The sequence below is a fragment of the Palaemon carinicauda genome, chromosome 40 (assembly GCF_036898095.1).
Source record: "Palaemon carinicauda isolate YSFRI2023 chromosome 40, ASM3689809v2, whole genome shotgun sequence".
Classification (NCBI taxonomy): Eukaryota; Metazoa; Arthropoda; class Malacostraca; order Decapoda; family Palaemonidae; genus Palaemon; species Palaemon carinicauda.
In genome coordinates this window covers 66,559,991-66,587,723 of record NC_090764.1, presented here as the reverse complement: position 1 = coordinate 66,587,723, position 27,733 = coordinate 66,559,991, and the positions used below count along the sequence as shown (strand labels likewise).

The 27,733-nt window shown below is 44.2% G+C and overlaps 1 protein-coding gene across 1 annotated transcript in view; it reads left to right on the top strand.

The window, feature by feature from the left end:
- Positions 1 to 27,733, top strand: part of LOC137631838 (dynein axonemal assembly factor 4-like) — a 132,467-nt gene that overhangs the window by 50,934 nt on the left and 53,800 nt on the right. The window contains exon 6 of the mRNA XM_068363845.1: positions 2,484 to 2,696. Coding sequence (XP_068219946.1) covers positions 2,484 to 2,696 — 213 coding nt within the window. The remainder of the gene's footprint in view (positions 1 to 2,483; positions 2,697 to 27,733) is intronic.

The window sequence follows — 27,733 nt, the reverse complement described above, 5'->3', positions numbered from 1 at the left end:
CCTCCAAAGCCCAATTCATGGTCCCTGGATAAGGTCCTACACTTTGCTTCAACAGTGAACAATGAGGATTGCTCTCTGAAAGACTTAACCCAGGAAGTTATATTCTTGTTTGCCCTAGCCTCGGGGGCCAGAGTTAGTGAAATAGTGGCCCTTTCCAGAGATGAGGGCCATATTCAGTTCACAGAAGCGGGAGAACTGAATCTCTTTCCTGACCCAGCATTTCTCGATTAGAACGAGATACCTACCAAAAGGTGGGGTCCCTGGAAAATCTGCCCTCTGAAGGAAGATGTCTCGCTGTGTACAGTAGAGTGTCTAAAGGTCTATCTTCGTAGAACTTCAGACTTCAGGGAGGACAGCTCTTTAAAGGAGAAACCTCGGGGTCAAATCTATCCCTAAGACAACTAAGGGCGAAGATCACCTATTTCATTCGCAGAGCGGATCCTATCAGTACACCTGCAGGTCATGATCCGAGAAAAATTGCTTCGTCATTAAACTTCTTCCAATACATGGACTTTGAGCGACTTCGCTCATACACTGGATGGAAGTCTTCCAGAGTGTTCTTTAAACACTACGTGAAACAAGTGCAAGTGTCCTGTTGTCTAGTGCTGCGAGGAACAGTGAATTGATTGGGACTGTCAAAGTATGGGTGAAGGTGTTGACACTTCACAGTGCAATACTTTAAGATAGTGTCACTAAGGTGGCACTATGGACTGTTCTAGTTTTTAAAGGTGAAAAAACACAGAGACAAAACTTGTGCCGTGTGTTCTTACACAGTGTGAAGAGACAATCAAAATCACAGAAATGCATATTAGAAAATTTAATAAATTTTCAGTTTTTGTGGCCTTAACAAAATTTTTCCCTTTCAGGTGAAATAAACATTTTCTGGTCTTGATTGTAATACATGTTTCTTATTGTATTTATTACCATTATGTTATCATTATGTTATGTATGTTGATTTGCTGGTTATTTATTACCAATAAATACTTGATATGTATTTGCGTCTTATTTCAGCCCAAAATTCATCTCAATAAAGATATGCTAGAGTATTATTTTCCTTTAATAATCTGCATATGTGTATGTGAACGAAATATGATTAATACATTTGTTCTGTTACGAGTACAAACTTTACCTGGCTATGCATGCAGCAAGACCTGCATGCTTTTGATGCTATGTTTGTTCATATGGTATATGCAAACCTCGAGACTCTTTCCCAAGTCTAGTATGACTCTTCCCTGCAGGGGGCAGGAAGCACTAACATGGTTTATGATTAGTAGTAATGACGTATAATGGTAACATCATATGTCTATGGTCTGGATGACCAAGGAATAATCGTCCTGAGGTTAAGGCACATTTGGAAAATCCACAGATACAGTACTTTCTAAATAATGCTCTGGTAACCTTCCATCAGGACGACATGGCGTGAGCCCAAAAAATGGGTTTTGAGCGAAGCGAAAAATCCATTTTTGGGTGAGATAGCCATGTCACCCTGATGGACCCGCCCTCCTTTTTCATAGAAAAGGCCTTTGGCAGGATCCCTCCCAAAACTTCTATATCTGTAGCACCTTGCTCAACGCTACAAGGAATAAACATGACGGCGATGTACAGCGCCATCTGGATACTCAAAGTAGTAACGCGGGAAGGGTTACCTTGATATCGGCTCCCTTTCAAAATTTGACACTTTCCCCCTCGAAGCGAAAACGCTATTCGGGGTGAAGATTGCTATGTGTCATATACGTCCCCTGGTTTATGCGATATCCTTAGGAGAAATTTTAAGGATATTCGCGCCATTAGTTAGAACTCTGGAGACCTAATGATAAATTCTCTGGGAATATCACTGTAGTTGAATATACCCTAGGAAGCTACTTACAGGAACCTTCATCAGGATGACATGGCTATCTCACTCAAAAATAGATTTTTCACTTCGCTCAAAATCCGTTTATTATCTGTTAACAATTATTTGCTAGGGTAACTCTAAGAAAGCTCCTTATAGATTAACTCTACTTACCACATTTTTTCATTTGAGTAAGAAATCTAAAAGATAACTTTCCTTGCCTTTATAACCAAAGTCTTGGAGGAGGTAAGAAACATTCCTTGGGTTCTGGGGGAAATGTATAGCTTAGTAAAGTAATCCTAGTCTCTGGAAGTGTGGGTGTTTTAGGTAACTTTGAAATTATTTTTACTAATTCTATTGCTGTTTATAAGGCATTGTCTGTGTATAATTTCCTAAATTGGTACCAAAGGGTTGACCATTTATAGATGAATTTGTAGATAAGGAGGGAGGTATATTTCTACTCCTTTTTACTATCTTGATTGTTCAAAGTTTTTTTATGGATGTAAAGTAAGAAGTTATATTTTTGGGGGAATTGAATTCACGCTGCATATAATGTACAGTACCTGTCTTTTGAATTAATAGTGCAGGTACTGTACTTGATTTTTGGAAATTCCATTCATGATTTATTGATAATACATTTGTATATTCTTAGGCTGGTAAAAGTAAAACAGAAAAAGTTGAAAGCACTGTTAAAAAACACCAACGTAAATGCTCTTCTGGCCGTAAGAGTAAGGAAGTACGAAAAGAAGAGAAAACAAAAGGCGTTCTTCCCCCTATTCGTCAGAACGGAATCATACGAGTAAGTTACACCAAACGTGTGTTTCCAACACCAAGCAGAGAATCGAGGAAGGAAGAAGAAGATGAGGTAAGTTCTCTTCGAGTTATTATTTCTAAGATGACAACTGGCTAATACCCAAACCTTCAATATAAGAATATAAGTTTTAAGAGCTTTGGATGGATATATATATATATATATATATATATATTTTTATTTATATATATATGAGAGAGAGAGAGAGAGAGAGAGAGAGAGAGAGAGAGAGAGAGAGAGAGAGAGAGTTTATTTATTTATTTCTAATATGACAACTCGTGAATCAGTATGTTTTTTTTTTGTAAGTTTCACCAACAGAGAAGATTCTTATCCTTGCTGTCTGAAAAGTGTCCAGCATTGCACTGTCAATTTGCAAAATCTAAAACAAAGGCAATGTTTTTCCCTTTTCTATACTCACTAGTGTCTGACAGGACCTTCAAATTGTGAAGGTGTAGTACAAGCATGTGAGAGTCATTAGTTGTTTTATCTTTTTTCTGTTCAAGTTGATTTCTTTAATTTTACCTCTAGGTCACATTTCTAATACATAGAAATTATGAGCTTTTGATATTAAACAAAAAAAAAAATTGTTTACTTATCCTCTCCTCTGGGGGTCGGCCATGTAAGAGCCCCGGCTCTCATAACCGCATCCTCACCTCTTGTTCCTCATAATTTATACCTCTCGACAGTGAACAGACGTTTTCACAATCTCACGGTTTTTCTTTTTTAATATTTGTTTGCCATCATTATGTATCTTATTTTAAGTTTCTTTTAGTATCAGGGTTTTTTGGGCTCAGGCCATGTCGCCATGAGGAAAGTTCCTTCATTAGTAGCTTCCTAGGTATATTCGACTACAGTGATATATCCCAGAGAATTTACCAAAGATATCCAGAATTCTAACTCCTGGAGCAAATATCCCTTAAAATTTTAAAAAGGGACATCGTGTAATATCAGAAGACGTATTCTGGACACATCTCATAGCTATCTACACCCCTAATAGCACTTTTGCTTCGAGGGGAAAAGTGGCAAGAATAAAGGAGAGTCGTTAAAGAGGCGACGCTCCTACCGTACTGTAAATAGTGCGCCAAATCGCCACCGCGCGGCGCCACCAAGCCATACTTTCTCTTGTAGGCCTAGCTTCGTTGACCAGTGTTATCCCGTGTTATCTCTCGCTATTTTAGAGTTATTTGTCACTATGATGTCTTCACCATCCTCATCAGCTTTTGGAAAGTTAAGTAATATCTTTGAATTGTGAAAATGTAAGCTCTTGCCAGTTTTGCTTTTAGGTTGAGATCGTGATTAACGTAACAAGATCTGTTGCCAGCCGGATGGCGTCATCGATGCGGTCGTTCTTTCTATACATTTAGTTAGCCAGAACGACCTTTTCCCGGCATTATTTGCTTTAATAACTTTAGCTATTTAGAAATTTTAGCTAGGGATTCTTATATTATGTCATTGTTGTTGTGGATTTGGCTATTTATGATCGAGCCTCACGAGTCCTAGGCTTCCCAGCCTAGGCACCTTCACACTTCATGCATGATATAACCTTCCTGGTAAAGTTTTATTGAAGCTCAGGCAACATTTACACATTTAAGATATTACTGTTTTAAATTTTCCTCTTCCAAGAGTGTATACAAGAGAGTTTCGGTGATCGATTCTCAATGCTCCTAGGCTACTAGCCTAGGGGCTTTAGTATACTTTCATACATGTCCCCATTGCTCTTGTATTGCCTTTTAAGGGGAGACTGACACCTCCTATACCTTTTAAGTCGATACTATCTCCTAGGAGATTTAAGAGCAATCCCCCTTCCCTCTGATTAGCATAGGCTATCCTCAGTTTACTTTGCTGTGAACTGAGTTCTGGCAAAGTTTTACCGAGGCATTTTGCTTTCTTTCTCCTAACCACTGAGTCGGTTTTGAGTTTAGAACGGGACATCAGAGTAATAGTTTGTGTTAGACATCTAACTGTCTTGGTGAAATGATTTCCCATGTCAGGTTAAGCTGCCTTTACAGGAGGCTAGACCTCCCTAGTCCATACGTGGAGGGTTTTGTATGACAATCGCTCCTTCCTTGGTCTAGCAGACAGCCTGTGCTGGTAGATCTTAGACCGAAGAAATGACTTCTTCACTGCCTAAGGTCTCTGGTACGAGATTCTGTTCTCTTGTGAGATTGTGTCCTGTGTGCCGCTCTCTCACTTGACCCACCCAACCTGGGGAAATGATTTCTCCTACCAGAGGTTACTCCATGAGATCAGAATCCTTTAAGTTGGGTGGTGCCTTCGGGCATTACCTTACTTATAGGACATCTACCCCCTCCCCTCTGTCTCTTTCGTGTTGGATGAGCCATCACCCTCCCTAGCCGTCATTCTACATTTGACCCTAAGGATTATTTGTAGAACTGGCCTGAGGTTCCCTGTCTGCCGCCAGCCGAGCCGGCTGCCGGCAGGTACCCTCGTATTCTTTAGAGTGTTCTTCAGTCCTCCTTTGGACTGCTTTCCATAGCCCATTTGGATGGGATATGGTTGGGTGGAAGCCCGAATACAATTCCCCCTTCCACTTGAACCCTCATTCTGGATGTAGGCCGGCAAGGCTGAGCCTTTGCCCTCCTCCATCCTCTCTTTTTCTCTGCCTTTCATTTTACTGGGCCATGTCAATTGTCTGCCGGCCGGCAGTTGCTCTGCCGCCGCTTACCGTGGGTGTTGCTGATCGACGACCCAACGACAATAGACATACTGGGACCGGCTACTGAGTTGCCGGCCGGCAGCTGTCCACCCATAACCTGGACATTTGCCGCCGGGTCCTACTTGATGGAAGGATCCTCGGCTGCCGGCTGGCAATGCCGCTGCCGGCGGCCTGCCGCCCATTACTTTGAAGACAGTAACTGCCTTCAATAGCCCAGAATAGACCGGCATATGCTGGCTAGCCCGGCATGTGCCAGCAGGCTCGGCAGGACTGGCGGCATGCTACTGACAGTCAGTGCTGTAGCCCAAAAGTTTTTTCCAACCTACAAGGTGCTTCATGGGCAGCCTATTGTGAGACCATCACATATATGAGCGATTCTCTATACTAATTAATGGTTATTAACCATCATTGTTTTTAATCCCCAATATTGAACCTAGAAGATTGTGTTAAGAAGACACTCTATATCAAAGGATATCATCTTCTTCTAAAATTCGTTAAGAATTTAGTGTTCAGTATCGGAGGAGGTCATAGCAATGGGCTGGACAGGAAACACATGTAGGTGTCTTTCCTATCTTTAGCTTACCCTATCCAGGCTAATATTACTAATAATATGTATGCTGAAATCTGAGAATTGCATCGAATACTTATATGCTTTTCTTTCTTTACAGGAGGAGCATCCCGAGTGCGGGAACAACTTTTGCAGGGTCCGTAGTAAGAACTTCTACGGCCATGGCATGTGCAGGGCCCATGCTCGCTGTGCAGTCACCAAGGGGGCTCTCAAGTACTGGGACCCACAGGTATGTACCGTTTGTGAAAAATTGGTGAAAGAGGCTTTTGATGACCAAAAGTCTACTGAGTCAAGGGATGCAGCAAGGGAGACGCTGCAAAAATGGGTCAGGGGCTTCCAGAAGAACACCTCTGGCCCATACCTTCCTAATGAGAGGATGAGGGCTTGTCTTTTCCCTAGAGCATCTTCAGATGTGGTTATTCCCCAGGCTCAACCTGAGATTCCCCTTGTCCAGATTCCGGTAGAATCTGAAGTATCGGATGCCTTGGAGAGCATCCAATTGGAGGACAACATGTCAGTTGTCTCGGAGGAGACCGAGAACAATCTCCTAGTGGAGGAACTGGATCAGGTGGATGACGTACCCCCTGAGGCTGAAGTCAAGAAAACCGAAACGATTTTGGTATCATCAGCCACGGTGACTGAGCCGGTGCCTTCGACTTCTTCCACTGCACTCCAGTTAGATTCCATCACGAGTACGTTGCACTCGCTGTTGTCTATGGTGCAGGACATTCATAAGAAATTGTCCGAGAAAGAAGCTTCTCTTCGGACGGAAATGCATCAGCTGGTTGCAACACGTTTAGCCCCGAAGAAGCTAAACGTCAAGGATCTCCCCGCCTTCTCTGACGTCAACCCCTTGAGGTACGCAGAGCATATGCCTATGTCGGGGGGGAAGATCTTCCTCTCAGAGAAACTGGGCACTGTTCCAGTAGAGGAAATTGAGTTTTGGCCCAGCAAAGGGGCCTATCCGGATTGCTATGTCCGTCTAAAGACGGAACCTGCATCCAAAGAGGAAACAGAGCCAAAGGAGACCATCGTCCTTGAACTCTCTAAGGGCCAGGCCTTATATACAACCACCTTGAAGGAGAGGGCCTTTACTAGCTCCAAGGTGCCGGCTCTCAGCAAGAAGCACCTGTCCTTCATTGCTGACCCCAAACGTGCCTTTCCCTTTATGGACAAAGGGCTTAAGGCAGCCTTAAAAGCAGTTGAGGCAGGGAAACCTTGCCCTACACTGAAGAGTGTAGACCCTTCTCCCTCGCCTTTCCAACAGACGATGCAGACTGGAAGGATGTCCACAAAACCTTCACAGTCGGGAAGCTGGAGGCAGATATTGCCGGACGACAGTTTGGCGAAGACCTCCCGAAGTTGTCAGACTTTCTCCTGCGCAGGGAACAGGAGACAAAAGAACGTCTTGCTGCTTCCATGTCTCTGCAGACTGGTCTAGAGACTATGGCAAGCATCCTGGATACCCCAGACATGTACATGGTCTTCGCCAAATCTCATTTGGTGACATTCACCAAGGACCTGTACAACTTTATTAAAGCCCGAAGGGCTTGCAGAGAGTTCGTGTTCGCCTCGGCTGCGGTGAGACACTAACCAAGGAAGCTAATAGCTTCCAACATCTGGGGAAAAGACCTCTTCCCAAGCGAAGTGGTCAAAGAGGTCGTGGACAAAGCCGCAACAGAGAACAGAAATCTTCTCTCTAAATGGGGCTTGTCCTCTAAAAGAAAATCTTCAGCTGAAGAGGGTCCCCAGCCGAAGAATAAGTCGAAACGACCAAGAGTGCCCTCTCGGCCGAGACAACAGCAACAGCTTCCCGTGGCCACGGTGCCCCAGTCGGTGGCACAACCACCCACCACCTTCCAACTGGTGCCCCAAATGCTGGCGACCCAATCGCCTGTGTTCACCCCATTTTTCGAAAGGCAGTCAACAACCTTTAGGCCGAAGTATTGAGGCTCCTTTCGAGGATCCTTTAGACGCCCCTTCAGAGGTAGGAGCAACAAAGGTGGACGTGGCCAAGGAGGTAAATCCTCCAACCAGCACTCAAAGTGAGATGCTACCAGTAGGAGGGAGACTTTTCCTCTTCCGGGATCGTTGGACCTTCAATCCTTGGGCCCACAGCCTAATCAAGAACGTACTAGGGTGGAGTTGGAGCTCAACTCCACCAAACTTCCCTCAATTCTTCCAACACTCAACCCCCATACTGGAAGAATATGTTCAGGAACTCTTGAACAAAAGAGTAATAAGGAAGGCGAAGTCCATCAGATTCCAAGGAAGGCTATTTTGTGTTCCGAAGAAGGACTCGGAAAAGCTCAGAGTCATTCTGGATTTATCACCACTCAACAAGTTCATAGTGAACTACAAGTTCAAAATGCTGACGCTTCAACCCATCAGGACCCTTTTGCCCAAACGGGCATACACAGTCTCCATAGACATGACGGATGCGTACTGGCACGTTCCAATCAGCTGTCAAGTTTCCCCCTACCTAGGATTCAAACTTCATTAAAGAAAGTACGTTTTCAGAGCCATGCCCTTCGGTCTGAACATAGCTCCAAGGGTATTCACCAAGCTTGCGAATGCAGTCATTCATCAACTACGCCTAAAGGGAAACCAGGTGGTAGCCTATCTGGACGACTGGCTGGTGTGGGCAGCATCCGAGGAAGAGTGCATGCAAGCCTCCAAGGAAGTGATTCGGTTCCTGGAACACTTAGGATTCAAGATCAACTTGGAAAAATCTCGACTATCTCTAGCTCAAAAGTTTCAGTGGCTGGGCATCCACTGGGACTTGCAGTCACTCTGCCTTTCCATTCCCTCAAAGAAGAGGAAAGAGATAGCAGGATCTGTCTAAAGACTCCTTCAATCTGCCAGGATATCAAGAAGGCAACAGGAGAGAGTGTTGGGGTCCCTCCAGTTCGCCTCAGTGACAGATCCAGTATTGAGAGCACAATTAAAAGATGCATCAGGAGTCTGGAGAAAATACGCATCAAACGCTCGAAGAGATCTACAAAGACCGATACCAAATCGTCTGCGATCACTACTCAAGCCATGGTCGGAGGCCAAGAACCTAAGGAACAAGGTACCCTTACAACCACCTCCACCGTCAGTCACCGTTCATACGGATGCCTCAAAAGAAGGGTGGGGAGGTCACTCTTATCATCGGAAAGTCCAAGGAACCTGGTCTCCCCCTCTTCAAAACCTTCCACATCAATTTTCTGGAAGCCATGGCAGTTTTTCTCTCTCTGAAGAAACTGAAACTCCGCTGCTCAATCCACATCCGTCTGGTTCTAGACAGCGAAGTCATAATGAGATGCCTAAACCGACGGGGCTCGAGATCGCCTCACATAAACCAAGTTATACTGGCCATCCTCCGTCTAGTGGAGAAGAAGAGATGGCACTTGTCAGCAGTCCACCTTCAAGGGTTCCGCAATGTGACAGCGGACGCTCTATCCAGGATCAACCCGATAGAGTCAGAATGGTCCCTAGACGCAAGATCATTCTCTTTCATATTATGCAAAGTCCCAGGACTGCAGATAGACCCCTTCGCAACGAGCGACAACAAGAAGCTACCACGGTACGTAGCCCCGTACGAGGATCCTCTAGCGGAAGCAATGGATGCAATGTCCATAGATTGGAACAGATGGTCCAAGATCTACCAATTCCCTCCAACCAACCTTCTGCTGAAAGTCCTCGACAAACTGAGATCCTTTCGAGGGACAGGAGCAATAGTGGCCCACAAGTGGCCCAACAGCGTCTGGTTCCCTCTTGTAACGGAACTACGCCTGAAGCTGATCCCGTTGCCGGACCCAGATCTGACTCAGCAAGTGCAGAAATTGACTGTCTCAGCTTCATCAGAGAAAACCCAGAACCTTCATCTCATGATTTTCTCACCTTAGGGGTCAAGAAACAGTTTTGGATTTCTAGAGACAGTATTAACTTCTTAGAAGAATACAAGTCAAAGTCAACAAGAAGATAATATGAGGTGTCCTGGAAGAAATTGGTGGCCTTTGTCAAGGCGAAGAAACCTAAGGAGATTTCTACGGATTTCTGTTTGTCCTTCTTCATCTATCTTCATGAACAGGGTTTAGCAGCCAATACGATTACTACATGTAAATCTGCCCTAGCTAGACCAATGCTTTACGCCTTCCAGGTAGACTTTTCCAATGAAATCTTCAACAAGATTCCTAAAGCCTGCGCTAAACTTCGGCCCGCAGCTCCTCCAAAGCCCATTTCATGGTCATTGGATAAGGTTTTTCACTTAGCATCAACCCTGAACAATGAAGATTGCTTGCTGAAAGACTTGACTCAAAAGGTGATATTCTTATTTGCACTAGCCTCAGGAGCCAGAGTTAGCGAAATAGTGGCCCTCTCGAGGGATGATGGCCACATTCAGTTCACAGACAGTGGAGAACTGAACCTCTTTCCGGACCCGACGTTTCTCGCCAAGAACGAGCTGCCCACTAAGAGATGGGGTCCCTGGAGAATCTGCCCTCTGAAGGAAGAAGCATCCCTCTGCCCAGTGGAATGCCTAAAGGTCTATTATTATTATTATTATTACTATCCAAGCTACAACCCTAATTGGAAAAGCAAGATGCTATAAGCCCAGGGGATCCAATAGGGAAAAATAGCCCAGTGAGGAAAGGAAATAAGGAAATAAAAAACTGAAGAAAACAAATTAACAATAAATCATTCTAAAAAAAGTAATGTCAAAAGAGATATATCATATATAAACTATTAACAACGTCAACAACAAAAATGTCATATATAAACTATAAAAAGACTCATGTCCGTCTGGTCAACAAAAAAGCATTTGCTCCAACTTTGAACTTTTGAAGTTCTACTGATTCAACAACCCGATTAGGAAGATCATTCCACAACTTGGTAACAGCTGGAATAAAACTTCTAGAGTACTGCGTAGTATTGAGTCTTATGATGGAGAAGGCCTGGCTATTAGAATTAACTGCCTGCCTAGTATTACGAACAGGATAGAATTGTCCAGGGAGATCTGAATGTAAAGGATGGTCACAGTTATGAAAAATCTTATGCAACATGCATAATGAACTAATTGATCGACGGTGCCAGAGATTAATATCTAGATCAGGAATAAGAAATTTAATAGACTGTAAGTTTCTGTCCAACAAATTAAGATGAGAATCAGCAGCTGAAGACCAGACCGGAGAACAATACTCAAAACAAGGTAGAATAAAAGAATTAAAACACTTCTTCAGAATAGATTGATCACCGAATATCTTAAAAGACTTTCTCAATAAGCCAATTTTTTGTGCAATTGAAGAAGACACAGACCTTATATGTTTCTCAAAAGTAAATTTGCTGTCAAGAATCACGCCTAAAATTTTGAAAGAGTCATACAAATTTGAAGAAACATTATCAATACTGAGATCCGGATGTTGAGGAGCCACCGTCCTTGACCTACTTACAATCATACTTTGAGTTTTGTTAGGATTCAACTTCATACCCCATAATTTGCACCATGCACTAATTTTAGCTAAATCTCTATTAAGGGATTCACCAACCCCAGATCTACATTCAGGGGATGGAATTGATGCAAAGAGAGTAGCATCATCTGCATATGCAACAAGCTTATTTTCTAGGCCAAACCACATGTCATGTGTATATAGTATGAAAAGTAATGGGCCAAGAACACTACCCTGTGGAACACTGGATATCACATTCCTATACTCACTATGGTGCCCATCAACAACAACTCTTTGAGATCTATCTTCGTAGAACTTCATATTTTAAGGGAGGTCAGCTTTCCAGGGGAGAGACATCTGGTTCAACGTTATCCTTGAAACAGTTAAGGGCGAAAATCACCTACAGTGAGCCCTCGCTACTTCGCGGTTCGACCTTCGCGGTTTTTTTCCATAACCCATATATATATATATATATATATATATATATATATATATATATATATATATATATATATATATATATATATATATATATATATATATATACATATCGCGGATTTTCCGGAAATTTCGAAAATACCGCGAAAGCTGAAGACCCCCAAATACGATATTTCGTTACCTGTAATTCCATTAATATTGTAATTAGTAATATCTGCTCTTACTGATTGTTCATTGCATTACATATGATATATAATTCAGCACAGAAAGAAATAAAACACGAAAAGAGAATGTGATCATACGATAATTCAGTACTGTATACAGTACGTAGTAAAATTAAATTGAACATGAAACGCAAATCAGATGCAGTCATACCATATTAGAATGGTGTAAGGGTGCTGTTGACTACTACTGTACTACAAATGTAATGGATGTGCTTCTTTTCCATGAATCTTTTGTATGTATACGTACGTAGTACTGCATCCAATAATATTCTTTGTTGCAAAAATCACATTTCGAATAAGCGTACGAGAGAGAGAGAGAGAGAGAGATAGAGAGAGAGAGAGAGACACATCCTACAAAAGAATAAAATAGCATACGTAAAGCTATTATTATTATTGTTATTATTATTATTATTGTTGTTGTTGTTAATAAAATTATTATTGTTATTATTATTATCATTATTATTATTATTATTACTGTATTATTATTATTATTTATTTTTATTATTATTAATACTGTACGTACAGTATACGCGGGGTATCTTGTACTTTGAGTTGGTAACCTATGCATCATATAAGACGGGTTGTGATTGGTTCAAGCGCTGATAGATGACGAATCAGAACTCAAGTTTTGTTTTCTAGCCTGTGATTGGTGTTTTGCCCGCATCTCCAACTTCCAGCCTCTGTTCGCGGCCACTTTCTCTTATGCCGTATCGCTGAGTAGACGTTCTTAAGTTTGTGAAGTTTAATCTGTGCTGTGTGCGACTGTTTTAAGTTGAACTTTTTGTTGAACTTTCTGTTAAATCCTACTGTACAATGCCTCCCAAGCGTTCTGCTTCTACTAAGGCTGGTAGTGAGCCTAAACGCCACCGAAGGATGATGACGATTGCTGAGAAGGTGACGCTTCTCGATATGTTGAAAGACGGTAGAAGCTACGCGGCCGCAGCGCGCCATTTTGGAATCAACGAATCCACTGTTTGCTATATCAAGAAGGACGAGGCGAACATTAGAAAGACGGCTGCAATCACCTTTAGCAGATCAGCGAAGCGAGTCGTTACAACGCGTAATAAAACGATCGTACGCATGGAAGGTGCTTTAGCTGTGTGGATTGCCGACTGCCGGAAGAAGAACATAGCCTTGGATACGAACACCATCCGAACAAAGGCTTTGAGCTTGTATGAGAATTTTGCTGCAAAGGAACCTCAAGACGACGACGGCAACCATGCTGAAGAAGATGATGATGCAGATGAACCTCAACCAGGGACATCCACTGATTCCCAGCCTCAGAAACAACGTTTTTCCGCCAGCAAAGGATGGTTCGCGAAGTTTCAGAAACGCTTCGCCCTGAAAAGCGTTTCCCTGCATGGCTGCTTCGGCTGACACTGCCGCTGCTGAAACTTACGTGAACCAGACGTTCAAGAATATTATCGCCAAAGGTGGATACAAGCCGGAACAAGTGTTTAATATGGATGAGACTGGCTTGTTTTGGAAGAGAATGCCGTCGTGAACTTTCCTGTTCAAAGAGGAAGCCAAAGCCTCTGGCTTTAAAGCATTCAAGGATTGCGTTACCCTCGTGATGTGTGGCAATGCTGCTGGATTTTTGCTAAAGCCGGGGCTTATTTATAAGTCGAAAAATCCTTGCGCTTTGAAAAATAAGAATAAGAATCTCCTTCCCGTGTACTGGATGCATAATCCAAAAGCATGGATTACAAAGATGCTGACCTCCAACTGGTTCCACCAGTGTTTCATCCCGCAAGTCAATGAATATCTCGTAGAGAAGGGCTTGCCATTCAAGATCCTTCTCCTTATGAATAACGCTGGTGGACACGCAACTGACCTGTCGCGTGAGGGCGTTCAGGTTGAGTTCCTGCCACCCAACACCACGTCATTAATTCAACCGATGGACCAGGGGGTTATCAGGGCGTTCAAGGCCCTCTACACGAAAAATACCTTGGCGGACCTCGTTGCGTGTGTGGATGCTGCCCAAGAGGATGAGGATGAAGATTTTAACTTGAAGGCGTACTGGCGGCAGTACACCATAGCCACGTGCCTGAAGAATATTCAGAAGGCACTTCAAGAGATGAAACCTGCAACTGTGAATGCGAGCTGGAAGAAGTTGTGGTCCGAGATTGTTTACGACGACGAGGGATTTACTCCGTCGGAAATCCAACACTCTGCAATACGCAAAACTGTGCAGTTGGCTGCCATAATTGGAGGTGACGGGTTTGGCGACATGACGACTGAAGACGTCGACGAGTTGTTGGACTGCCATTCCCAGCCCCTAACTGACGCAGACCTCGAAGACCTGACGAAATCGGCAAGTGAAGAAGAGAGTGAAACCCAGGAAGAGACCCAAGAAAATGTCGAAGAAACGGGCTTAACACTAGAACGGCTTGCCAAGGTCTGCAACCATATAAAGGAGGTGAAAGAAATGTTGCATGAGTGGGACGAGGATATGGTTCGGTCTATGCAATTCTCCAACAAGGTCGATGACATCATGACTCCCTACAGGATGCTCTTAGATCGAAAAAAGAAGCAGCGGCAACAACTTCTGATCAGAATGTTCTTCCAGCCTCGCAAAAAAGAGCCAGTTCCTCCTGCTACTACGCCTTCGGAAGAAATTGAAGAAGTTGAAGAGGTGTCCCAGGAAAAGACACCTCCGTCTGAAGAGACGTAAAATACATCATTGGCTGCACAGTAGAAGACATCATCAGCTTCATCATCATCATTTCTACTGTGCAGCAAATTCATCGCCATCATCATTCAAGTTTTTCTTGAACTTCTTTCGTGGTGAGTACAGTAACAATCTTTATTTTTTACTTTAATATTCTAACATTTTAATATTTGTGCCTGTTTTATAGTTTAGTACTGTATGCATTAAGTTAAAGGGAAGGTTTTAAAAGTCTACATGTTGTAACCTATCATATTTTTTTGTTTATAATTTACATTTACGTAGGTAAAACAATCTCTCTCTCTCTCTCTCTCTCTCTCTCTCTCTCTCTCTCTCTCTCTCTCTCTCTCTCTCTCTCTCTCTCTCTCTCTCATAAATTGATTTTTTTTGTTTAAAATTTACATTTACAGTACGTACGTAAAACAATCTCTCTCTCTCTCTCTCTCTCTCTCTCTCTCTCTCTCTCTCTCTCTCTCTCTCTCTCTCTCTCTCTCTCTCTCTCTCTCGTAAATTGTTTTCCTGCTTTGCTACGTACATTATGTACTGTACAGTACTGTATGATTTTATATAGATACGGTAAATTATATTTGTAAGGTAACATATTTTGTAAATGCTTTTACTGTAAATACTGTACTGTATCATTATTTATCACTTTCATCATGCGCGTTAAATGCCTTGTTTGTTCTGAGCGTACAGTACTTTATGACGCCGTCGTTTCAGGCGGCGTCATAAAGAAAAACATTTCCTTTGGAAGTCCTAAGAAAAATTAAGTAAAACATAGGTAATAACAAAATCAACGTACTGTACTGTATAATCAATATAATCGATGCAAAAGCTAACCTATACATATATGTGTACACTAAATGAGTTTGTTTCTTCATTATGATCAGAGATGAACGTAAACAAAACATTGGTTGCCATTTTTTATCGTGCTTTTTAGGTGTTTAGGAAACGCATGATATAAAATCGCCTTTAATATTTGTGCCTGTTTTAGTTTAGGGTGCTGTAGTACATGCATTAAGTGTTCTGTACATTAAAGGGTAGTTTGTTAACAGTACTACGTACAAGGGAAGGTTTTAAAAGTCCGAATATACATGTTAAATAAATAGGTAAATATGATGTCACTACTTCGCGGATTTTCACCTATCGCGGCCGGGTCTGGAACCTATCTACCGCGATAAACGAGGGTTCACTGTATTTTATACGCAGAGCGGATCCAGACAGTACACCCGCTGGTCATTATCCGAGAAAAGTTGCCTCGTCTCTGAATTTCTTTCAGACGATGTCGTTTGAAAGCCTTCGTGCTTATACTGGATGGAAGTCATCCAGAGTTTTCTTCAAACACTACGCGAAGCAATTACAAGAAATAAAATTTCATGAGGTGGCGGCAGGCAGTGTAATAAAACCTTCCGCTTGATTACTGCGAAGAACAGTGCACTATTTGGGACTTTTAGTGAAGGGTGTACATGATAGACTCTCAAGGCATATCATGTTGAGTATTGTGTTTAGTGATGACACTATAGATTGTTCTATTCACATGGGTGACTTTAAGCATAACAGACTGACACAAGTGCCAGGCATACCTATATGCACAGTGTTCCTAGTAACAACAGAATACATAGTGAAATTCTTATATTTGCCATAGAGTGGCTGGTGTTTCCTTTTCAGGTGAAGCTGATTTTTATTTCTGTTATTACTGTTTATGCTTCTATGCAGAATTGTTCAGTGTAATATGTAATTGAATACAACTATGATTTCTAAATTTATTGTAATAAACAATGGAAGGAATCTTTGGGTCTCTTTCGCCCCAACCATTCCAGTTTAAGAATAAAGTCAGAGCATCCTTGATTCTTTTAATATTTAAGAAAATATCCGGCACTAAGATTACTATTGTTCCAAGCAAACAGGTAAGAACTTATTGTACTAGACTGTTCATTTTACTGCTTAAGGTTTCCTACACGTATATAAACCTGTCTGTCTCTTTAACAACAGACCCGGGAGGTACCAGTAACCTGCACAGATCAATACCATCCAAGTACAAACTATGCTTTACGTATATGATGACACTAATATACAAACTGTTTGCTAGATTGTTTCCTTGAACTCACAATCCTCAGGTTTTTTCCTTGAGTCTGCCCAGACTCTTCCCTGTATGGGGCAGGAAGCATTGACATATTTCATGATCAGCTGATTGATGTATAACGGTATCATCAAGTGTCTCTAGGTCTAGAAGACCGAAAGGAAAAATTTATCTCGAGATGAACGGCACTATTGAAAATCCACAGATACATTAATGCTCTGGTAAACTTCCATCACGACGACATGGCCTGAGCCCAAAAAAACGGATTTTGAGCGAAGCGAAAAATCTATTTTTGGGTGAGGTAGCCATGTCGTCCTGATGGACCCACCCTCTTTTGACAAAAGGATAATGAATCCCTCCCTATGGTACTGTATCTGCAACACCTACAAAGCTACAAAGAATGGCTTGGTGGCGCCGCGCAGTGGCGATTTGGCGCACTATTTACAGTACGGTAGGAGCGTCGCCTCTTTAACGACTCTCCTTTGTTCTTGCCACTTTTCCCCTCGAAGAGAAAGCGCTATTAGGGGTGTAGATAGCTATGAGACGTGTCAAGAATACGTCCTCTGATATTACGCGTTATCCCTTTTTTAAATTTTAAGGGATATTCGCTCCAGGAGTTAAAATTCTGGATACCTTTGGTAAATTCTCTGGGATATATCACTGTAGTCATATATACCTAGGAAGCTACTAATGGAGGAACTTCCCTCACGACGACATGGCCTGAGCCCAAAAATAGATTTTTCGCTCCGCTCAAAATCCGTTATTTAGATGTGTTTCATGCCTTTTCCTGATAGTATTTAATACTATTTTCAGTATAATAGATTGTTGTACTGGTTGCCTGCCACTCCGTATGTTTTTTAATGGCTATCTAGTGTAAACAGTAGAATTTCGTGCCAGATTTTTTGTTTTCATGTCCTTCATTTAGATCACTTTCATCTAATATTTTTATTTTTCTACTTAACATTAGTCTGTTAGCTGCATTGATTTATTTAAAAAGTGGGAAATGTTCTAATTACAGTAAATGCCGGAAAAAAAGTTATTTCTCTTCCAGTGGGGGTGAAGAAACTATTCCCTTCTTGGGTGGTCTGTATTCATTCTTTCTGGCTATTTATTGTCTCTATTTATTACTAGTGAGTTTGATTTTTGTAGGTAAATTAAGCTGACATTATTTATTACTAGTGAGTTTGATTTTTGTAGGTAAATTAAGCTGACATTATTATACAGTAATACCTCTAGATACAAAATTAATTCGCTCCAGAGTGGCTTTCGTATCATGAATTTTTTCGCAACATAATTTTTTTTGTATAATGAGGGCAGTTTTACATGTACATCGCCTAATTCGTTCGAAGCCCTACCAAAACACTAAATTAAATTTTGTAATAAAGTTATACTGTACTAACCACAAAGAAATACAAGCAAATACTGTACATTTGAATCATTCAATATCTAGCCTAACCTTTAATACCTGTAAATGAAGTATTGTAGTTAGTAGAACGTAATGCAATAATAAAGAAAATAATAAAAATGTGGAACCTTACTCTTTGAGTGAGGTGATGTGCTAAAGCGAAAGTGGCGGCAGAAAACAAACGCTTAACTTTGTGAAGCATATAAATAAATGGGAGAAAACATTAACGCTTAACTTACGAAACATTAACAAATGGCAGAAAACATTAACACAACAAAAAACTTAAAATTAGGTGTTGCTGCTTTTGTGGCTTCCTTCTTCTTAAGGATGTTGCCTATCATCAATGGTTTTTGGCCATATTCCGTAGCAATCACATTAACCGCATGCCAGCCTCATACTTTTTGATTATGTCAAGCTTCGTCTCCATAGAAAGCATCCTCTTCTTTCCTTGAACATCAGCAACATTCTTGGGACCCATGGCTAATACTGTATGAGTTGAATAACGAAAAAGGATAGCTATAAGTATGAAAGTGAAATCACGAACAAATTCAATGTGAAGGATAGCACTACCGAAATGAAATGGTAGAGAAACACCGATAAATGGATGCATGATGGTATAAATGTTGACCAGTAGGAGAGCAGGATCTTGCGGCAGTAAGGGTGGCCAGCTGAATCTCATTTCCTATCATTAGGGTTTTTTTTTTTGGTAATATGAGGCGAAAAATCTTCGTATCTTTTCGTACCATGAATTTTTTGTATACAGAAACTTTCGTATCGAGAGGTATCACTGTACAGTATGTATTTTACCTCCCTATTGTTTATATATATTTGTTTTTCCTAACTTATTGGATTATTTAATGGTTGCCTTTTATGGATATGTTACCTGTAAGTTGGGCAATAGAATCCTGCTCCTGACATCACTAGAGCTACTTTGTGGATGGAGAAATAAGTTTGTTCCGACGCGATATACAAACCATGTAATCATTTAATTTAGGAATTCGCTTCAGCTCAGCTGAAACAACCGTAGAGAAAGAAAAGCAGGCAGTTGTGCTGATTGGTTGGCTGGCGCTAAGCTCCCCCCTCCCTCCCTCCACCGCCAGCCCGCTTTCCTCATTCACTCTCTTCGGCTCAACGTGGATGGTTGCCTACTCTCCGCTCTCTACGCTACAGCCTTTTGCCTTCTCTTGTGTTTGTGTACTAGTGATGGGTCTTTGTTATGAAGAAGAAAGTTACTCTATAAATGCGATGTTGTGCAGGCCATGATGGGCGTTGCAGTGGGTGGCGTTCGTCACCTTCTGAAGACCCGCACACGCTCTCCTCAACATGCCGGGGAAAACCTTGCTCTCAAGGTTCTCCTTGCCATAGTGTGAATCCTGGCCGCCATTTTGGGAAGCCCGGATTCTCAGCCTGTCGGGATTTTCTCGGGTTTCGCCGGGGGAGCAGTTGACCTTAGCGCTTCCGCTATTTCGGCGATCCCGAGAGAGACCCGACAAATTGCTGTTAACGATGATGACACGTTACCCGTTAAAAAGGGAGAATTTTGGGCGTCTCTTGGATTATCAGGTAAGCTTGACTTAAATTTGTTAAGACGCCGTTTAAATATGGCGGACGAGCTTCAACAACGTCATTTGAATGATATGGTTGTTGATGAACACATGAATGTGATCGAGTTTGTAACAGGGTTGACAGGTTGGCCTTTTTCAGCTAAAGACATAAATTTGGCCGTTTTTTATTTGAAATTGGTTAGCCTTTAGCAATATCATAAAATGTTGGCCTTAAAGGCTATACCTTTGGTCTTTTTTAACTTCTTAAAGCTGCCGTTGATCAAAAGTTAGCCTTTTCTCATTTAGGAAACCTGGCAACCCTGGGTTGTAACTCTATCGACTCCCATGTTCACTGATGCCCCTGTTGTTGTTGACTATGTACCTGATAAAGCATTTGTTCGTGGCAAAATGCAAACTTTTCCAAGGGTAAAATAATTGCAGGACTCCCTGTTAAAACAAGGGAGAGTAAAGTTTTAATCACTGAGTTTTCTTTAACGACTGATGGCAAATCCTTTACAGCTTTCCCGCAAGTCGGTTAAAATTAAAATCTGCCAAATCTTCTGCTGATAAGCAGTTAGAATTAAAATCTACCAAACTCCTACTGATACAATGTTTTTCAGGTTCACCATGTAGACATGGCTCAGGTTGTTCATCCTCGTCCAGTGTCGTCTGCTGTTGCTTCGACCAACGTTCCAGCACCTCGGAGGGGGCACAAGAAGAGGAAGCCTGGCCGGTATTCCTCTTCTAGTTCCTCCTCTATCCTCCTCCTCTTTGTCTTCATCTTCTGACTCTGACTCTTCTCCCCCAGGGGAAAGAGGAAGGGGAAGAAGAGGAAAGTGAAGAGGGCCAGGAAGGCCAGTCGCAGTCGAAGGGATATGGCGCCCCAAGACACCTCATCTCCTCCAGAGAATGAGGGCGATGTGCGAGATTCCCGTGTTTCCCGCACTATTGGGATTGTTCACGGCGAATCTCGCGCAAGGCCTCCATGCACGACGACCGCGCTCGAGGGCGTAGGTATCGTCTCCCAGAGCATGGTGACGGGGTCCTCGGGCCTCCAATCTACTGCTCAGACTAATTGAACCGCTCTTGAGTGGGGAAAGGAGAGTCCTGGCTTTGGCACGAGAAATCTCAGCTGGGGTCTCTCGTGAAGAATCCTCGGTTTGCACGACTACCTCCACGGGGGTAGCCATGCGGACCAGCTCAGCGACTCGTGTGTCGCGTGAGCAGGGAGCAGGCCCAGACAGTCGCGCACTCGACCCACGCGACTCGGGCCTGGCATGGAGCCACCTCGCGGCTCAGCCCGCGGCATGGGGGCCGGTCATGCACGTTCAGGCTAGCTCTCGCGCTTATCAGTCGCAAGAGATGCAGCCAACCCCCATGTTTTCTGGCCATGTAACAGGTGAGGCCGTGCGCACCACTCGCGCGACTAACCTGTGTACACCTCCTGATGTGAGCACTGCAGTTCCCAGCGACCCCGCTCGCGCTCAAGCTCCTTTGGGAGCTTAGTGGGGCTCGCAGTGATCAGTGACGCACTTGGTCGAAGTGGGAACCTCGATGCATTCCGTCGGGGATGAACCCTGCCAGGGTCCTCCCTCGAATCCTGAATACACACCTGGTTCGGTCCTAGTCCCAGAGCAAGGGTATTCATGGGGGATGTCATCACCCATGCTGCATGTCACTTCCCCTACACCTACTGATGTAGCGGGACTGAGGGATCAGCCACTGCCACGGCCTTCACCGGCCGTGAAGACGGACGATCCCGAGATGGAGTCGCATTTCCTAGTGGTCATTAACCCCATGCGTGAGATTAATGGCCTCAGGGCTTCTCCTGCGGTAGTCTCTGAGATAAGTGTACAGCCTTGGAGATCCTATGGGGAGCTCCCGAAAGCAGTTCACCTCCCCTCACACTAACCTGGTTGAGACAGGCTGCTCAAGCATTGGACCGAGTGAGTGACCAGATCGCAGGACCTGGTGACTCGCTTAGGAGCCAAGGTTTGAACAAGCTTCTCCCTCAACCACTCCAGCGACAGAAGAGGTACTATGTCACAGAGCCTTCTGTGTCTTGTCCTCTCCCTCTCGACCCCACGGTCGGAGCGCTTGCTGGGGATTCCTCGGTCGAGAGCTTGAAATCCCAGAGAGTGGCCTTCTCGGCCCCTGAGATTTCAACTATGGAGTCCATCTCTGTAGTTGCTCTCAAGGCTGCTTCGTGACACGACCACTGGTGTGGTACGGCCACAGCGTTCGCGCGGGACACCAAGCTCACTAACCCTGAACACATGGAGCAGTACAGGAACCTGGCTTTGTCTGGTGAGAAAGCTGTTGCTTTTCTCTTGGACCAGCTTGCTACCCAGTATACCAATCTGATCCTCAAAAAACGTGAGGCAGTAGCCACTCGTTTGGCGAGATAGATTGGTTCAGGAGAGGCCCTGGCACTCAGGAGCTTTCCTATTAGAGCTGCAACTTCTCTCTTTCCACCAGAGGAAGTCTGGGCCGCGCGGGGTAAATGTCGCCTCGACTCGAAGGACTTCATTATCCACCCGGCGCAGGCTGCGAGTTTCAAGGGACCTGGTCCCGCGAAACCGTCCGCAGCCAGGCCGAGTCAGGCCAAGCCCATGGGAAGTAGCAAGAGTACCACTGGTCGTGCTCCTACTGCTCCTGTGCAGCTGAGACCTGCTCCTGTTCAGAAGGGTTCTGCCCCCAAACAGACCTTTCAGCCTCCCTCAGGAGCTCCGCCATGTCGGGGAAAGAACAGGGTCAAGTAAAGGAAAAGGAAACGTTGAGATTGGCTTTCCCCTTCCCATGCTGCCGAAGGTAGGGGGATGCCTATCGCACCATTGGGCGATGTGGCAGCACCTCAGGGACGAGGAATTGGTAGTGTCGACCCTTCCCGAAGGGTACAAGCTCCCATTCGTGCTTCATCGGCCCCCCCATCTTCCACTCCAATAGTGTTCCACACATACGCTCCAACATCCCTGAAGTCTCTGACCTTGGAGGCAGAGGTCCAGGAAATGTTGGAGAAGGATGCGCTAGAAGTCGTACACGATCAGTCACCAGGGTTCTACTATCATGTCTTCCTTGTCGGGAAGGCGACAGGAAGTTGGAGACCGATCATAGACCTTTCGCCATTGAATAAATTTGTTCAGCAAACTGCGTTCAAGATGCTAACAGTTCGCATTGTGCTGTTAGCCATCAGGCAGTACGACTTTATGCTTTCAATAGACTTGATGGACGCGTACTTTCAAGTATCAGTTCATCAGTCGTCTAGAAAGTACCTCAGATTCACCTTCCAGGGCACGGTGTACCAGTTCAAAGTCCTGTTCTTCGGACTGTCCACAGCTCCCCAAGTGTTCATGCGAGTGTTCACGACGGTAGTAGCTTGGGCCCATCCGAGGGGCATCCGCCTACTGATGTACCTCGACGACTGGCTGATTCTCGCTCCCTCTCAGGAGCAGTTGAGTCAGGATCGACACTCGCTTCTAGCAGTCTGTCGTGATCTGGGGATCGTGGTGAACTGCGAGAAGTCGTACCTCATTCCCAAGCAGAAGGTGAAGTGTCTGGGAATGCTGATCGACTCGGCATTCCATCCCTCCAGTGGCAAGCTCTTCTAAGTCACCTCTCCTCACTGAAGAAGGTCGTTCCTTTTGGGCGGATCCATCTCCGCTCCATTCAGTGGTGTCTGAAGGAGCAGTGGTCGGCAGCCACCGATCCTCCCTCTCGTCCGGTCCTCATGGAACGCGAGTTAAGGGAGGATCTCCTTTGGTGGCTAAACGAGAACCTAGTGAGAGGGTTTTCTCATAAACCCTTCTCCACCTCAGTTCTGTCTGTTCACATAAGCGTCCACGGAAGGTTGGGGTGCATACCTGGACGACTTGGTCGTGTCAGGTGTGTGGTCGGAAGAGAAGAAACACCTGTACATCAACGTGCTGGAAATGATGGCAGCCTCGAGAGCACTTTCATTTCCAGGCTCGTTGGAGAGAGCATTCGGTAGTGCGGATGAGCGACAACACGTCCGTGGTCGCACATGTCAACAAGCAAGGGGGCATGTTCTCACGTCCCTTGCAGCAGTTGACGAGGCAGGTGTATCTGGGCAGAGAGTCAACACGTAACCTTGTCAGCCAGGTATTTTCTAGGCAAGAGAAGTGTTCTGGCAGACGCCCTAAGTCTCAGAAACTAGGTAATAGGGGCTGAATGGTCTCTTCACCCTTGGGCGCGAGTAGAGTACTCGCCAAGCTTGCTGTGTTTTGCTCTCCAGTACCAGATCCCGCGGCTGAGTTTGAGGACGCACTGCAACATCCTTGGGATGTACTGGATTGCTACACGTTTCCCCCCTTTTTGCTTGCTTCGAGCAGTCCTGTACCAGGTCCTAGTAGCTCCAGGACTCAGGATGACTCTCATTGCTCCACTATGGCCACACATGGAGTGGTTTCCCGATCTGTTGTCGCTCCTGGTCGAGGCACCGCGAGAGCTACCACACAGGCCCAATCTCCTTCGGCAACCCTTGTCAAACAGGTACCCCCAGACAGTGCAGTCACTCAGACTTCCCTCGTGGAGACTATCCAGCATCTCCTCAGAACGCGAGGCTTTTCGCGACTCGCTGCGAGAGACATGTCAGGGTACCTTAGAAGATTCTCCTCTTCAGTCTACCAGGGGAAGTGGTTGGTCGTCTGTGATTGGTGTAGTGGAAGGGATATCTCTCCAGTCGGAACCTCTCTGACTCAGATCGCAGACTTCCTAGTCTTCCTTTGCAGAGATAAGCTCCTTTGGTTTCTGCCATTAAAGGGTACAGGTCTACCCTTGCAATGGTGTTCCGTCTGAAGGGCATAGATATCTCCAACGCCCAGGAGATTTCTATGCTCATTAAGAGCTTCGAATAGTCGTGTCCCCCGAGGGAACTTAGAGTTCCCCAGTGGGATGTCACCTTAATTCTCGGGTCTCTTACTCGTGTTCCGTATGAACCCTTGAGCGTGCCTCAAACAGGCACTTAACCTTTAGGACTGTTTTTTTTTGCTAGCCTTAGCATTGGCAAAGGAAGTCGGGGAGTTACACGGCCTCTCCTGTAATGTCACTCACGCAGAGGGTTGGAAGGAGATCTCCTTGAGTTTTGTGCCAGAGTTTGTGGCCAAGACTCAGAACCCAGCGATCCACGATCCCAGGTTCTAGGCCTTCACTATTCCTTCCTTACCAGATGTGGCAGTTCAGGTGAGAGGCTTCTCTGTCCTGTCAGTTGTTTCCGACGCTATCCTAAGCGAACTCGACATCTCAGACCTGACTGTCGACGACTTCGTTAGCACCGGCAGAACCAAGAGGGAGGTTTCGAGGAACACGATATCCTTCTGGATCCGTGAGACCATTCGCAAGGTGTATGATACTTCCTCAAGAGTCCAAGCACCAGCAAGGGTTTAAGCTCACAAGATCAGGGGCATTGCCCCCACACTCGCTTTCAAGAGAAATCTTGCAGTGGGTCAAGTGCTGAAGGCTGGCGTTGGGAAACGCCAGACCACCTTGACAGCCTTTTACTTGAGGGAGTTTACGCACAAGTCCTTGGACACCTTTGTTCTTGGCCCTGTGGTAGCAGCTCAAGCTATTGTCTGACCTTTCCAGTTCCTCTGAGACAGGGAAGTCTCTTGTCTTGATTTTATGGTATGTTTGGCAGTGTGAAAGCAGTCTGCAGGTGATCTGCCTTTCTCTCTGTCTCCTCCCTTGGAGTTCTATACATCAAGACAATCTTCCCAGGTAAGATTGCTAGAGTTTGTTTAAAAGTATTCTCCCCCCGTCGTCTGCTAGGCAGGGAAGACGATGTATGTATAAACCCTTTGCCTATTGGTTTTGGAGTTTCATCTAGTCACTGTGACCCTAGGGTCGAGTGTCTCTTACGTTCACGCTCTCTGGTCGCGCGATGCTCTTACACATCGCGCGGCGGCTCCCAGTCTCTCAGACCCCACCATCAGCATGTCGGGTCAAGAGACAGTGGTGGGTGGATTTAGTCCTCTGCTCTCATTTAAGACCAGGTCTATATCCGGGCAGTTAGCTGTCCACTAGCAGCAAAGGCAGACCTCCCACCAACCAGTGAGTCTTCCTATATTAAATGATTACGAGGTTTGTATATCGCGTCGGAACAAATGATAATTTGTCCTAAATTGTATTTTTCCTAGTTATACAAACCCGTAATCATTTAATATAAATGCCTGCCTCTACCACCCCTCTCATGTTCCACATTGAGCCTAAAGCATTTGAATGAGGAAAGTGGGCTGGCGGTGGGGGGGTGGAGCTCACCGCCAGCCAACCAATCAGCACAACTGGCTGCTTTTCTTTCTCTCCGGCTGTTTCAGCTGAGCTGAAGCGAATTCCTATATTAAATGATTATGGGCTTGTATAGCTAGGAAAAATACAATTTAGGACAAATTGTCATATTTGGGTGAGTGCCGTGTCGTCCTGATGGAAGGTTCCCTTAGGTAGCTTTCTAAGGGATATTTGTTACAGTGATACTCCCAGAGAATTAAACCAAAGGTCTCCAGGATTCTAACTCCTGGCACGAGTATCCTGTAAGGGATATCGCATAAAATCAGGGGACGTATACTAGATACGACACACAGCAATCTTCACCCCGAATAGATTTAACTCTTTGATGTAAGGGGGAAGAGTGGCAAAAGAAGGGGGTGCCGATCTAGGTACCCGGTGGACCTTCATCCCCACTACTACCGCGACACCATTCCTTTTCTTGTCGTTAAGCAGAAATGGCCGCAGATAAAGTAATTTTGTGAGGGGTCAGTAAAAGGGTGGGTCCATCAGGACGACATGGCACTCTCACACAAAAATAGATTTTTCACTCTGCTCAAAATCTGTTTTTTGGGCTCGGGCTATGTCGTCCTGATGGAAGCATACCAGAGTATTAACTTGAAATTACTATAGCTGTGGGTTTGTGTATGTGGCTTCTACCTTGAATGGATTTCCTTATCTGGACTACAAGACCTGTATGTGAAATTCCAGAAATCTGTCATTTCCACTAAGCCTGGAGTTGGTTTAGTGCTTCCTGCCGACTGCAGGGAAAGTGTCGACATTGACAGTAAGGATTCAAGGTCTGTATTTTCATAGGAACAGAAGGGAAAACTTTAGAGCTTACCTTTTACTTTCCATGGAAATCTGTATTCAGATTTCAAGTTCTAGGCCCTTATAGGGATTAAATGAAACTCTAGCATGTTTTATTTGTCTGTAACTGAGGTAGCAGTAATAAGATGCAAATAGGTTTTTGTATTTTTATTTTGCAACTAAATTATCAAATGTAGTTACAATAGAGTATGAATCTGATCCAGCATTAAAACACATCAGGGTCCATATTTTCTCCTGGAGAAAAAATATATATGATTTCATTATCGGAATACTGTAATGCCACTTAATGGAGATGTGAAACCACATCTGTTTGACATGTTCAGATTTTTTGAATTTCATGAATACTGTGATGCAAACGTTCACTCAGCACTGGTGTTATTGGTCAGATATGCACCTGTATGGAACAGTATGATAATCATCGTTGTGATTTGCACTACGAGGTAAGTACTGTATACCTATGCACCCGATGCACTGTAAAGTTCCAAAACAGTCCACTGTTCATCACAGCACTAGACTGCGGGTTTAATGACACTACCCGCCGCCACCACAAAATGTTTTATTGCATGTACTTGCTTTGCATAGTGTTTGTAGAAGATCCTGGATGATCTCCACCCAGTGTATGAGCAGAGTCTTTCAAAGTCAAAATGTTGAAAGAAGTTCAACAAAGAAGCAACTTTCCTCGGATCGTGACCTGCAGGTGTACTGTCAGGATCTGCTCTGCGAATAAAGTAGGTGAGCTTTGATCTCAGTTGTCTTAGGGATAGATTTGATCCTTAGGTTTTGCCTCTGAAGAGCTGTCCTCCCTTGAAGTCTGAAGTTCTTCGAAGATAGACCTTAAGAGACACTACTGGGCACAGAGAGGCATCTTCCTTCAGAGGGCAGATTCTCCAAGGACCCCACCTCTTGGTGGGTATCTCATTCTTGGCAAGAAAGGCAGGATCAGGAAAAACG